Raw genomic sequence first — 15,238 nt, 5'->3', positions numbered from 1 at the left:
ACAAGTCACCTGCAATGCCTTCCTCCACTCCAAAAAAAAATCATTTGCACTTTCCTGGGCTGCTTTCAGCTACTTCTTTTGAATTATATATGAATTTAATACATTGCCTTGTTTAGCTAAACAAATTCCCCACCTCCACATGCTATTTGTAAAATGAGGAGGAGGCAAAGGAGAAGGAGGTGACTGTTTTTTTCCCTCTAGCTCAGTTTTTTCTTCCCTGGGGGGTAAAAGATTTGCTAATACAAAGTCACATCAGCAATTAGTCTGCTTGTTCTCCTATAGGCAAAGCCATTTGGACTCTAAACCCAAGCCACTTGTCCAATGGGACTTTGGCCACCCCAGCTTTGGTGCTGCCAGATTTGGATAATGATGGAGTTAGAGATCTCATTGTTCTGACCACTGGGCCCTCACAGGTATGGTGTCAATTAGATGACCCTCATTTTTGAAAGACTATGAGAGTAGGAGTACCTCAATCCAGATTTAGGCGTTTCATAGTTTTCCTAATATAATGGGGTAATAACTAGGAATGGGTTTTTTTTTAACCTGTAAAGGGCTCTACAGATATAAGGCATTGTGATTATTCCTAATGTGGCCTTTCCTATTCTACCCCCTCCCTCAGGCTTCTGGTGCCCTGCTGTCACAGACTACTTTTTATTGATTTTGTACCTATTTAGTACCTACTTATAGGGATATTCTCCGCCCCCTCCCCCCCAACCCCACCATCAGAATGTACTCAGTGATTGCTTCACTTTTGTCTGTTTTCCTGGCACTTACTTATTGATCAATTGAAGCTTTCAGCTAAGAAATTGGACGTTTGGTTCTATTTAAAAACCCCAAACACCTAATTTATTATGATGGCTATTTTATCTCTGACCATTCTGCTATGGTTTTCAATGCATAATTTTCTCATGTTATTTTTAAAAGTATCTTATTTTTTTTATAGATTAGAGTTTACAAAAGTTCTAGAATTTACCAGCCTTGGAGGTAAAAGTAAGAACAGATGTAGCACAGTCAAGGATAGTATGGGCAGCTAGTATCCCAAATCATACTCTATCTCCTTTAAGGTAGAACAAAAATTGATTCCTGTTCAGTGGTCCACTAAGGTTTTGGGACTTTTCTTCTTACTTCCCATAAATGCAGGCAGTTATTCTCAATGAACTAAGACCTAGACCAATAATACCAGAATCAGCCACCGTGTTCATTTTGTCTAAGAATCTGTTCAATTGGATGCAAGTTTCCTGATCATTATAAGTAATTATATTCCAGAGACCCTAGGGGTTAAGGGGTAGTATTCAACTTTGTGGAGAGGAAGTTTCTGTGATAAGATTATAGTTGCATGGAAAAGGAAACAAAGCATTGGTACCAAGAAAAGGTTTCTTCCTACTCTATCTGGCTTCTTTCTGGGATAGGACTTCTTTCAAGATGGTGAACAGAACTAGGGTTCAAGCCTTGAAAGGCTTTGGTTTCTTGCCTGCTCCAGATTCAGCAGAAGCTCTATGCCTTTTTTTCTTTCTATGCTGTACCCAGGACATTGTCTTGTTTGCTTCACCCTGATTATGGTTCTACATGCGATACATTCAGAAATGATGTAAAGGGAGTAATTTTCCTTGGGAAGGTGATAGAGATAATAATGGTGAAATTAAAGAGAGTAGAGAGATTTCAAACTTTTGTTAACTTCTTTTGACCCTTGCACTAGCCAATACAGTGTCTGTGGAAGTGTCCCGGTGAATTCAGGATATCTATCTGACAAGGAGATGACTTGGATTTATATACATATAAATATATATACATAAATTTTATATATACATATAAATATATATACATATAAATTTATATACATAAAAGAGCTCACTATGATACAATTTAACACCCAAGTTTATGATCATTTCTCATCTCTGGAGATTAGTCCTTGGGGCCTACATCTGGGTCCTGATTGAGGTGGACCTGGTTAGCTCAGAGGAGGTAGTCAGCCTTAGAATCAAAGTCATTTAATCTATCATCCCATTAAATGCAGGGATGCCCTTTGTTATACCCTTGGTAGGTGGTCATCCAGAATCTGCTTAAATAGTCCAAGAGATAGGGGACACTGTACTTTGCAGGGTAGCCCATTTCATTTTTCTATTGCTCTAATTCAATGAAATATATTTTTATTAATTAATTGCTTACTGTGTGCAATGAGAAATTTGATGCAATAGAGATCACTTTCATTTGGTAAGGTGGGGTCACAGAATTACCTAAAAGTTAGACTTGGAAGCAAGAAAAATATAGGAACAGATATAGGGGAGAAAGGTAAGGTGAGTCCACTCTGAGAATGGGGAAATGGTAGGAGCAAAGGCGTTAGAGACAGAAGTCTAGATGAGCATAGGAGATAAGAGTTGTTCAGTTTGGCTGGAATGTCAAATATGTGGGAGCTGATGAGATATTGCTGGAAATAGAGGTTGGAAACAGATGGTGAAGGAACTTGCAATTTTAAATTATATCTTATTTGTTATGTAGTAGGCATACACTTGGGGCAGCTAGGTACTGCCCCGAGGCAGTAGATAGTGCCAGGCCTGGATTCAAGAAAATTCATGTTCCTGAGTTCAAATCTGGCCTCAGACTCTTACTAGCTGTGTAACTGTGGCCAAGTCATTTAATCCTGTTTGCCTCAGTTTTCTTATCTGTAAAATGAGCTAGAGAAGGAAATGGCAAACTACTCCAGTATCTTTGCCAGGAAAATCCCAAGTGGAGTCATAAAGAGTCAGACATGACTGAAATGATTGACAACAACAACAAGGGCTACACTGAAGGTTTTTGTGTGGATATGATTAGATCAGTGCATTTGTAAGATTACTAGGGTAGCAGTACAAAAAAATGGAAAGAAAATAGACTAAAGTCAGGAATACATGTTGGTATGGTCTTATGATTGTCTTAGGTGAAAAGAGATGAGGGCATACACTAGAGTAGTAGCTGTGGGAATGAGAGGATGGAGAAAGGCTCAAGAGATATTGCCAAGGTAGAATTGGCATGACATGGTAATCACTTAGATATGGGAATTAGGGACCAGAATGACTCCAAAGTTATGAACTTGGGTGACTGGTAGAATGGTAGTACCAGTAATACAGACTGAGAAATTAGTGGGGAGGGCAGGTTTGGGGGTAATAATTTAGAGATAGAGAAACAAAGAGGAAGAGCAGGTTTGGCAGGAAGTGTTTGGAGTTCAGTTTTAGACACTTTAATTAGAAGTGCCAGTAGGAGGCAGAGTGATGAAACACAAAATACAATGAAGTCATTAGTCTTGGGTCTCAAGCTAGGACCTGCTCCTTCAGATTATAGTATCATAGGTCAAGAGCTGGAAGAGGCCTCAAAAGTCATCTAAACTGAGGCCTAGAGTTAAGTGACTTGCCTAAGATCACACCAGTGATAGGTCTTACTGTCCATGTGACCTAGAAAAAGTCACTACCCCCTAGGCCTCATTTTACTCATTTGTAAAATGAAGGCGTTGGACTTGATGGTCTTTAGAGGTCCTTCCAGTACTAGCTATGATCCTGTGATTCAGGTGGAGATTCCAACAGGCAACTGAAAATAAGAAATGAAAATTCAGGGGAGAGATTGGAAGGGAATATAGATTTGGGAGGCATCTGTATAAAAGTGATCATTGAAGCGATAGAAGTGGATTAAATCAGGTAGAGAGGGAATCTGGCTCTAGCTTCTCTTATTTCCCATTACTCTTCCTCAAGCATTCTTCATTCTGGCCAAACTTTTTCCCATGTCATTCCTTCTACTACCTTGGTGCTTTTTGGACAGGCTCTCACACCCCATGTCCTCTCTTCTTATCTCTGCTTCTTGCAGTCTTTCACTTCCTTCAAGGCATGGGTGACACCTTCTATTTGAGACCTTTCCCGATGCCCTCAGTCATTAGTGCAGCATTCCTGAAATTGCTCTATATTTTTTATACGTACCTTTGATATACCCTGAGGTACAAAAGTTTGAAAGTTTTTTTTTGTGGGCAGACAATATTTTGCTTTTGTCTTTGTATATCTGTACTTAGTAGGCACTAAATAAGTACTAAGTAAATGAAATCGAGAAGAGACTAGGCCAGGAACTGAACCTTCCAGTGTGTAGGGATACCCATGTTTAAGACTTGGAAGGAGAATGAGGTACTAATAAAAAATAGGGAAGAAGGAGTCCCAGAGGATAGAAGGAAAGTCATGAAAGTCAAGTGTATTTAGCAAAAATATGACTCCCTGTAACTTTTACTCTTCCATTGAAGTTCTGCCCTCTGTGATAAATCTAACCCTTCTTCCATATGGCAACTTTTAGATATTTGAAGACAGTGATAATGTCCCTCCAGGTCTTCTCTTCCCATTCAACTGAATTGAATAATCTTTCTCTAAGCCATCTCCTCCTTATTTTAAGTAGTTTCCAGACCCTTCACAATATCGATTGTTCTCTTTGGAAATTCTTCAGTTGGTCAACATTCCTCATAAAATGTAGTGCCTAAATGTGTTCTGACTCATGTAGAGTTAAATGGGACAGTTAGGAACTGCCTCGATGGTGAACGTTGTATAGTACTGCTGTTGACGCAGTCTAAGATGGTCTTACATTATACTCAGCTCATATTGAATGCGCAGTTAATTAAAATAGCTTATTTTTTAAAAAAATCGGAACTACTGTTATGTGTCCACTATCCTTTATCTGCCCTATTGTTTTTTTTTTAAACTTAGTTGCAAGACTTGGTTTATGTGGTAATTTTCATTTTGTTAGTTTTGCTCTTTTTAGCTTTTTGAGAATTTTTGAATCTTTATTCTGACATTCAGTGTTTTAGCTGTCTCTTTTACTTTTGTGTTAAGTGCAGCTTAATAAGTGAGTGTCCTGTGTCTTCATGAATGAATGAAAAAGCATTTATTGGGCACTTGCTGTGCTAAGAACTGTGCTAAGTAGTTAATAAATTGATGAAAAAGACAGGAAAACCCCCCTTAATCCTGGGTTCTTCCCTTGCTGATTATTTCAAATTTATCTTGTATATAACTTGTTTGTACATAGTTATTTGCATTTTGTGTCCTCCATTAGACAGTGAGGCCATCAAGAGCAGGGATTGTTTTTACTTTTCTTTGTATCCCTAGCACTTAACACAGTGCCCAGCACATTAGTAGGGGCTTAATAAATGCTTGGTAATTTGACTTGATTTGACTTGAACAGGCCATTCCTTATGCCAGGAATGTACTCTTTTCTCAATTCTTAGAATAGTTAGTTTCCTATAGTTAACTTTTACAACACTAGATTGACTGCTTGACTTATATCACACCGTTAAGAGAGGCTCTCCTCCTGCTAGCTAGGTTGCCATTAACCAACATTCTTTGGGTGAAGTTGTTTGAACAGCTCTTAATCTACCTAACTGTACTATGACCCAGGCTAAATTTCTCCATCTTGTCTACATCTTCTCTATGTTATAGAGATCATGTCAGATGCCATGCTGAAATCAAGATAGGACATTCCGTTGATAATAATCCTGTCAAAACAAGGCAGATTACTGTAGTGGTGGTCAGGCCAGATTTCCTGGTGTCATCATGTATTGGTGAGGAAGACCTCCCTTGTCTTTCCCTGATCTGTATCCACACCCTAAACTGGTTACTGAGGATGGAAAGGTGATCTAACCTCTGCCGGGCATTTACCTTTGTGCGTTTTTAGCTCCATTAAAGCGAGGGATTCTTCTCACCTTCATGTTAGTAGAGGATGAACAACATAATTTTGGTTACACATATTCTGATTCTGGGATATGTTCTTAGTCATTTAGTTGATGAGGCTTTATGTTAATGAGAGGATTTCAACTGAGGGAGATAGACCAGATGATCTTTGACATCCATTCCAGTATGATATTTGATAGGAAATGTCAGGTCCACCATTAACTTATCATTTTCTTTCACTGCTGCCCACCTTTTCTTCTCACCTCTACAGGGAGATCTCTGTTTCCTGCTAGTTTCAGGCAAGACAGGGATTCCTATGGGCCGGCCTGTGAAGTACGACATCGTGAGAGAGGGCAATCTGATTGATCCTCAGGTTTACATCACCACACATGGGGCGATCTATATCCTGTTTGGCTTTGGTAAGAAGGGTGCCCAAGGGTGTGATTAGGTCTCTCTTGTGGCTCACAATGAAAGCAAGGGAGAATTTAGCACTATCCCCTACAGCATCTCCTGCTGGCAGAGGCCTAGGATTCTCCTCTGTCCATTTGCTTGTGTTGGTCTGTTCTTCCCTATCACACCTGCTAAGAGGCAAGTCATCTATCTTCCTTCAGTTGCTTTAGTCACTTCCCCATTTTTTCCTGAGTCAGACCCATCTGGTCAGGCTGTGTTGGAACTTATCATTCAACTTGGACCCTGTGATTGGCTTGTTAGTTCAGTGTTGGTTTCTTCTTATAATGCTAGGCAATATTCAGGCCGTCGCCCTGAGGGATATTTTTGTCCAGGCCCAAAACCGGGACAGCTCACCGCCTTCGTTGCAGATAGAGGAACCAGAGTGGGAGAAGAGAAGATCCGTCAACCTGTCTGAGCTTATTGACATTTATAGGTAGGGCTGTCATCTTCTAATTTTGGTGATGGTAAAGCCCATAGGTAAATCAGCAAATGCCCATGTGCTGCAGGAACCTGTAGTGTTGTCTGGGCCACAGGATTAAAGAAGAAACTGTGTTAATTGTACTATGCTTCCATCTGTACCTTATGCTCTGTATTAGTTTGTCAGTAGTGCTGTATTTATGTGGAAAAGCATGTCGTGGTCATCTTCATGGCATATACTTCAACTACTCCAGGGAGAGGTGACAGTGCATTTATAGCTGGCATTTATTTATTGGGTGTGTGAGACCCCAGAACCTTTAATCTTTTTAAACCTGTTTTTTAACCTGTAACAAGGCTTGCTCTATAGTTTATCTATATACTTTCCCTCAATTTGAGCAATTTTCTGTTTAGCACAAATTATGATAGCACAATAGGAATCCTATTCTCCTTTCTTTATTATCATCTTATTGTAATTTGTGTTTTTCTTTTTGGAACTTTAAAGGGCTTTTCCAGCATTTTGTTACTAATTCCCATTGTATCTCTGGGAGGTACGTGGGTAATAAATATGATGGTCCCAGTTTTACAGAGAAGCTAAATAATTTGGCCAACTTTGACACATAAGTCATTGGCAGATTTTGATGCAGGATTCAAGCATCCAGTTTTTCAGGCATATAGTTTCATCCATCTTTCTGTAATTTTGGCCTGATTATCTTTCCTACACTCCCAGAATACTTTGTTGAGAGGTGTGTCCAAGTCACACTCTTTTGTGTGCCTCTCGGTATTTGTATGGGGACCAGCTAGGAGTTCCCTATAGATCAAGAAAATCAGGTTGGACAGAGATTGGCAGCATCCCCACTCTTTAAGTGAAGGTGAGAAATAGAAGGTGTACACAAGCCAACCAGAGGGCACAGAAGATAAATTGCTTATGTTCTACTTCCCTTAGTGATGGGGTTAAATTCCTCCAGATAGTAAAAGCACCAGACAGCAACTCCAGCAACCTCCTCATCACAACCAGACAGGGCCTTGTCCTACTTCGGGGTCAAGACCTTGCACGTCATTGGATGCTGAATCTCCAAGGCCTATACAGGTTTGTAATATGCCTATTGTAGTGTCCCTCATTTCTCAGAACTCCAGTTTCCTTCCCTGTATCTCAGAATTGCCTAGAGTAATTGCCCCATTTGATGCCTGGGACCTGTGTTTGAGAAGAGGGATGGGAGTTCTTGTCTCTCTGACTGCTTCCTTTGTTTGCACTCTTAGCCAACCTACTCCTGGATATTTCACGAATGACCAGACCTTGGATTTCCTGCTGGAGGCACAATATGGAGATGGGATGAAAAAGGTAAAATTCAAAAGATCAATTTGTCAATCAGCAATACTTATGAAATGCTTAATACATACCCGGCATTGTTCACATCACAGCGTGTGGGGGAGAAAGATAAGATACGGTCTCTATTCTCCAGGAGTTTATAATTCAGCCGTAAAACAAACAAATACGCAACACTATTTGAGTACAACTATCTCGAAAAGCTTCATGGAGACGTAACATTTGAGCTGAGCTTTGAAGAATGAATTTTGCAGTTCATTTCAACAAACATTTATTAATCACCTGGTAAGTCACTAAGGTACTAGTCTAGGTGCTGAAGATATGGATAGAAATGAAACAATCCCTTTTCCTCGAGGAGCTCATAGTCTTCTGGGGAGAGAATACACGTAAACAAAGAATTACATAGTACAAGTGTGTTTTTGTACTATATTATGTACAGGAATAAGAAGACATCTGAGTTGAACTTTGAATAAGGAGAAGAATTCTGAGAGGGAGAGATGAGGGGAGTACATTCCAGTCATGGGCAATCAATCAATCAGTCCATGACTGTTTACTATATTAAGGACGTGCTAAGTCTGATGTGCTGCGGACAAACATGAAACAGTCCTTGCCCTAAAAAGGAGTTTCTAATGTAACTTTAGGAGGTGACCTGTGCCTAAATAGAGAGATACAAAATAGATAAAAGATAACTTAGGGGAGCAGGGCCACTAGAGCTCTGGGGATCAGGAAAGGCTTTAGGTAGAAGGGGGTACTTGAGCTTTGCCTTGGATGAAACTAAGGATTCTAAGAAGTGGAGGTCAGGAGGGAGTGCATTGCAGATAGGCTGGGCCACAAGGGCAGAAGTGCAGAGATTGAGTACCATGTATGAGTACCATCCTCAGGAATACCATGAGAAGGCAGGTTTGGCTAGATTGTAGAATACATGAAGTATAGTATGTAATAAGTGTGGAAAGGTATATTGGATCCAAGCTGTGAAAGACTTTAAATGTGAGGTGGAGTTTATATTTGATCCTAGAGGTAATAGGGAGTCATTGGAACTTATTAAGCAGAGGAGTGATATGAACAGGCCTGGGCTTTAGGAAAATCGCTGCAGTAGCTCTGGGGAAGATGGAGTAGAGTGGAGAGGAACTTGAAGCAGGGAGGCTGATTTGAAGGCTGTTGCAATAGTCTAGGCAAGAGGTGATGAGGCCTGGAACTAGGGCAGGGGCTATGGGAGTGGAGAGAAGGTGAAACAGGAGAGATGGACAAGAACTGGCAACCACAGGAGATATGAGATGAGGAAGAGCAAAGAGTCAAGGATGACACCAAAGATGGGAATCTGGGTGAATGGAAAGATAGTGATGCCCTTGACAGTAATAGAGATGCCAGATGAGGCATATTACCAGACATGCCCTTTGTGTGGAATTGTTTTGCTTAAGTTATTTATTACAGCTTATTTCTGGGGGTAGGGAGTTATGGAAGTTTGGGAAATAGCAAGTTTTAGGGAGGGAGAAAATGAGTTCTGCTTAGGACATTGAATTTGAGATTTCTATGAGACATTTAGTCAGCAGTGGTAAAGTAGAACTGGAGTTTAGGAAGGATGTTAGGGCTGGACGTATAGAACTGGGTGTTACCTAAGGAGAGAAGATGTTTGAACCTATGAGGACTGATGAGATCTACAAGAAACCATAGATGTACAGAAAGAAGACCTAGGGCAAAGTACCATGGAACATGTCCAATAAGGAGAGCAGGAAATGAATGATGTTACAGTAGCATTGTTTTAAGAACAACTTTGAGCGACTAAGTCATTTTGACTATTATAAATACCCAAGTTAACTATGAAAGACATATGACGAAAGGACTACCTTGCTGCACTGAGGGCCTAGTAGAGACTGGATAACATAAATTTATGGTTGACCCAGGTGGTGGTTGTGTGATTTCTCTAGCTCCAGTCACTGGTACATCTGTAGGAGCAGAGGGGGAATGATGGGAGTGATTCAGGATTGTGGCTTAGAAGGCAGGAGAAGAGGTAGGACAAGGGATCAAAGGATTAGAGAGTAGGGCAGGGTTGAGCTGATTCAATAAATAGTCAAGATGGGGAAGGGAGAACAAGATGATGGCCTGGAGGAGACCTGAGGTTTGGAGAGATTATGGGCCAGAGTGAGGATAAAGAATAGGGTTAGTGATAGATTATGATCAGATAAAAGACAGGTTGGGGTTTAGAGTTCTTGATCATGGACATGGAATACTTGTATGGGGGATTGCTGAAAGAAACCTTTCAGATCATTGTTTTATAAGTGATGAAATTGAGGCCTAAGGGAGTATAATGACTTGTTTAAGCTTGCAGAGCTTGTTAGAGTCAGAACCAGGACTAGAACCTATGCCACCTAACTCCCTTTATTTCTACCACAACATGCTTCCTGTGTGGCTCGCTTTCAGTTAGATGTTCTGGTTTTTAGTTTAAAGTCACGGGTAGCTATCCCTTCAGGATTAGTGTTGGTCATTTTTCTCTTCTTGGATATTTAACAGTAATATTTTCACAGGTAGGTTTACTGTGTGATCTTCCCTTTATCAGTGCTCAATCCTATGCTACACATCCCTGCTCCCCAAACCTTGCCACTTTACAGGTAGATCTTATAGACAGGAATAAATTTTTAGGCCTAGAAGATGCCTTGGAGATCATCTAACATGGGCCCTTCATCTGACAGATGAGGAAAACTGAGACCCAGTTTGTAGGTAATGAGTCATAAATCCAAGATTCAGGCCCAGGTCCTTTGACTCTAAATCCTCTGCTGTCTCTGCTAATCCATTGCTTTCTTACATGAATCTTCTGCTACCTAGCCTATTCCAGACTTTCTGTGGACCCTAAGTCTCACATATCCAATTGCCTTTGGATGTCCAGTAGACATCTTAAATTCAACATATCTAAAACAGAACTCATTGTTCTCCCTCCTACCATCCCTATTACTGTAGAGGATAACATCATCCTTCCAGTCTCTCAGCTTGCAACCTAGGAGTCATCCTAGATTTCTCACTGTCTCTCAACTCCTCACCCCTTAACCAAACTGTTGCCAAGGCCTGCTGATTTCACCTTTTCAACATCTTTTGAAAATGCCTCTTTCTCTTTTCTGACACTGCCACCACCCAGGTCCAGGCTCTCATCACCTGCACTATTGCAATAGCGCGCTGATAGGTCTGCCTGTTTCTAGTCTGTCTCCACTCCAGCCCTTTCCCCATTCAGACACTAAAGCGCTTTTCCTAAAGTAGAGGTCTGATCATATCACCTTCCTATTCAGTAAACTCCAGTGGCTTCCTGTTACCTCCAGAAGCAAATCCAAAAGGCTGGTTTGGCATTCAAAGCCCTTTATGACTTAGCCCCCTCCTACCTTTTTTGGTCTTCTTTCACCTTACTTCCCAGCATGTACTCGTTAGTCTAGTCACACTGGCCTCTTCGTTGTTCCACAAACAAGATATTCCATATCTCAGCTCTGGGTATTCTCTCTGGCTGTCCCTCATGCCTGGGATGCTCTGATTACTGACTCCCTGGCTTCCTTTAAGCCCCACCTAAAATCCTACCTACTCTAACAGGCCTTTGCCAACCCCTTCTAGTGCTTTCCCTCTTAATTATTTCCTGTTTATCCTGTGTATATCTTGCTTTGTATATATTTGTTTGCATGTTGTCTCTGCTATTGGACTAAAGCTCCCTAAGGGCAGAGACTGTCGTTTGCCTCTTTTTGTATTCCCTGCTCTTAGCACAGTACCTGGAACACAGGAGGCACTTAATGTTTATTAAGTGATTGACTGATTGACCCACTTGTGGCACCGCTGTAACTTGCACAGTTCAGGGCCTGCAGGGCTGCTAACCAGGAGTTTCTTTGGCATTTCCTGTGGGTTGCAGAAAGACATTTCTCTTCCTGGTATCTGCCAGGCTCACAGAAGCAGGCTTCAAAACATTTTTGCTTTATTAATTTTCCTCTTAGTTCATTCCATCCACGTATTGACACTTGTTGCCATACAGTATATTTTTCAGTGTCACTCTTCCTTTTTCTGATTTTTCTAAGTACTTACTCTGTTTTTCCTGCTTTTCAGGTGATGGTAGTAGATGGTAACTCAGGCACAGTCGTTTGGAATTCCACTCTCTCGTGTCACATGAAAGAATCAGCGGCTACTTCAGTGATGACATCAGACCAAAAATCTGTTTTTCTCTTTTGGGCTGAAGACCTGTCAGCAGCACCATCTAATTCAGTGAGTAAACCTATGAAAGGGGTTATTTTATCCCTCTTTCTTCTGTCAGAAGGCAGCTAGCTACTCTTCAGAACTGACTATTGACTTAAGGAATTGCTTAGCCTTGCCCTTTTTTCCCCTTTCTTTTGGTCAGAAGAGAACACTTTTCAGATATAAAAAGCAATAATGGATAGTTAATGGTCAGTCAGAAGATTTTCAAATATTTAGAAAGTGGAGCCTTTTGTTTCTGGACATGTAGGGGTTTATCTCATAATCTGAGATCCTTCTTATAGGAAGAAATCAAGCGTTAGCCTTTAATTGTGAAAGGAATTATATCTTAGCCAGATTTCTCTGCTGCCCTCTGCAGTAGATGAGCATTAAATGGGGGAGTTAGTATTTCTATTTTTTTCTTTTCCTGTTAGGATCTCAACTCAGCAACTGAGCCACCTGTGCTCCACCATCTTTACCTTCTGCATCCAACCTTCCCCACAATCCTCCTGGATCTGGCTAATGACACAGGCACTGTGAATGCTTCAGCAAGTGAGTTTACTGATGGTGGGAGCCTACATACACTGGAAGAGCACTGTGTAGTTACATATAAAAACTATTCCATTGGACCATCATCCTTAGGACATATCCCTTTCAGTTCTGTTTTGTCCATTAACAATGTTGAACTATACACTTATTTGCTTGATTCCTGTTGTGAGCAGCAGCATAGAGAGGTGCAAAAAATACTTGCAACATCGACCTCTTTAGCATCTGCCTTTAATCTTAAATTCTCTGTTAAAGTCAGGACAAATAAGTAAGTTGAGGATTCTTCAGGATAAACATCATGGGATAAGTGATTCTTAGAGAATTTTTAAAAGAGGAAGGGATTTATGGAGGAAAAAGATTTGTTAACAGGATGTTGGGCAATTCTTCTAGTTTTCATCATTTCAGCATGAGTGGGAATTCAGTTCATTGAAGTCATGGAAAGCTAGCCACTGTCATCTGTTGGATTGGGATTCTATTCCCTTTTCTTTCTCATCCTGCTCTCTTTCATGACATTAGCCCTGAGGAATCTTCATACCTGGGATGTAACCAGATTGGCCACGTTCCCTTCCCTATCCTTCTCTATACCTTCCTGCCATCTGGAAGCCAGACTTTCCACTTACAGGTCCAACTGTTTCCTCTGAGGTTGAAGCCAGTGCTAGTGATTGTGGCTCTGTTGGAATGTCTTGGCTTTTGTTGCCACTCTTTCAATCTTCTGACGTGGGCAAATGCTTCATTCCATTAAGCAAGAGGCAATGTGCTCTTCATGGTAGAGATGCCTATTGTTTTATGTTGTCTCTCAATATTTTTTAAGTGTCCTATGTTGGTAAAATTATTTTATATGATATAAATGAACTAATTTTCAACATGTCACCATCATGCACATTAAAAGCACTCCAAATAGTAATAATAATAATGATAATTAAAAGCCATGTTTATATTACAATGCTTGTTTTAAAGGTGAGGCAACATAAGTAATAACTAGATAAGTGTTAGTTGCCAACCCAACATTACAGTTCTCAGCCTTTCTAATCTGTTGGTTGGTTTGTTTCTTACTGATTCCTTCTTCTAATTGTTGGTACAATAATGATAATAATAAAACAATAATAGCATTTATTTATACAGGGTGTCCCTAAAGTCTGGACACATAGGCAAAAATGCAGTTGAAATATTTGGAATATTAACAGACCTTAGCCCCCTTGATTTCTTTTTCTGGGGTATGCTAAGGGAGACAGTGTACTCAGTGAAAATCACAGATGCAGCACACTTGATTGAACGCGTAAAGAGTGAATATGCTAAAATTGACGGCAATGTGGAGTTATTGCATTGAGTTCACATGAATCTTGCAAGCGCATCAACCTTTGTATCACAAACGATAGAAATCATATTGAAGTTTTATTTGTTAATATTCTAATAAAACAAAATGTTGTTGAAAATTTCATTCGTTTCATTTCTTGAAAATACGCATTTTTGCCTATGTGTCCAGACTTTAGGAACATGTTGTGTATCACTTCAAGGTTTACCACAAGCTTAGTACACATTGTCTTATTTGGTTCTCACAACAACCCTGTGAGGCTGGTAGTGAAGGTTTTATTATTTCCATTTTACCTATGAGGAAACTAAGTCTCAGATGATGCAACTCAGGATTTAAACCAGGTTTTCTTACTCTCTATCCAGTGATCTTTTCCTACTAAACCATAGTTATCTCCCCAACTTCCATACTGTACCTTACACAAGGCCCTTGGAAAACTTGCATTCTGCTCTCCACACTTCAAATTGCTATACAAGATGACTTTCCTTCTAAAGGAAGGAACATGTTTCTTTATGTTAACTGTTATTTCCTTTGTTTTTCCACAGTTGGAATTAATGATGTCTGGAAAGATGCTTTCTATGTTACCAGGAAAACAGGGCCTGGTTCTCAAAACCATCTGAGACCTCTGATTGTCAGCAAGGTGAACTTAAGGTGGGCCCTGATGGAGAGTCAGGTTGTTGTGCTAAAGGAGACCACCCCCAAAATTGGCCGAGGAGAACTTAGAAGATTCCTTTCTAGGCTAAAGTTTGTTTCTTCTCAGAAGGTAAGTGGATCCTTTGTTAAGGAAATATTCAGTAAATATTGGGGTTTGGTGTAGGTAGTTTCAACTCCAAACTTAATGACCAGAACCATAAAATCACAGAATCACAGAGGACCTAAGATTTACCAATAACGTCTAGCCCAGGGGTGGGGAACCTGTAGCTTTGAGGCCACATGGGGCCCTCTAGGTCCTCAAGTGTGGCCCTTCAACTGAATCCAAACTTCACAGAACAAATCCCCTTAATAAAAGGATTTGTTCTGTAAAACTTGGACCTGGTCAAAAGGCCGCACCTAAGGACTAGTGTCCTGGTGCTAGGCTCTAGCACTTTGCAAACTTTACTGTGCTATGGAAATTCTTGATATTATTGTCATTGAATATCTAGAATTCTAGATGCTTAGAGTGAAGTTATTTGTGGTCAGCCTGGTTTCCTAGAAGATTCTGTGAAAAAAAGCTCAGTAGCAGGTTAGTGGGGAAAAAAGAAAGTCTCTGTGCCCTACAGAAGGACAGCCATAGACGTAAGGATATGAAAAAGTAAGAAAATTGTAAATGTTGAGTACTTGGGAAGAAAGGATTTC

The 15,238-nt window shown here is 40.3% G+C and overlaps 1 protein-coding gene across 1 annotated transcript in view; it reads left to right on the top strand.

Moving 5' to 3' along the window:
• FAM234B (family with sequence similarity 234 member B) overlaps positions 1 to 15,238 on the top strand; it is a 32,918-nt gene that overhangs the window by 14,812 nt on the left and 2,868 nt on the right. Inside the window, exons 5-12 of the mRNA XM_036761482.1 lie at positions 283 to 413; positions 5,938 to 6,085; positions 6,408 to 6,549; positions 7,477 to 7,620; positions 7,791 to 7,872; positions 11,926 to 12,081; positions 12,483 to 12,600; positions 14,449 to 14,666. Of these exons, the coding sequence (XP_036617377.1) occupies positions 283 to 413; positions 5,938 to 6,085; positions 6,408 to 6,549; positions 7,477 to 7,620; positions 7,791 to 7,872; positions 11,926 to 12,081; positions 12,483 to 12,600; positions 14,449 to 14,666 (1,139 nt within the window). The remainder of the gene's footprint in view (positions 1 to 282; positions 414 to 5,937; positions 6,086 to 6,407; positions 6,550 to 7,476; positions 7,621 to 7,790; positions 7,873 to 11,925; positions 12,082 to 12,482; positions 12,601 to 14,448; positions 14,667 to 15,238) is intronic.

Source organism: Trichosurus vulpecula, chromosome 5, assembly GCF_011100635.1.
Source record: "Trichosurus vulpecula isolate mTriVul1 chromosome 5, mTriVul1.pri, whole genome shotgun sequence".
Lineage (NCBI taxonomy): Eukaryota > Metazoa > Chordata > Mammalia > Diprotodontia > Phalangeridae > Trichosurus > Trichosurus vulpecula.
The sequence above is the reverse complement of the archived record's forward strand: the minus strand, read 5'-3'. Positions and strand labels throughout refer to the sequence as shown.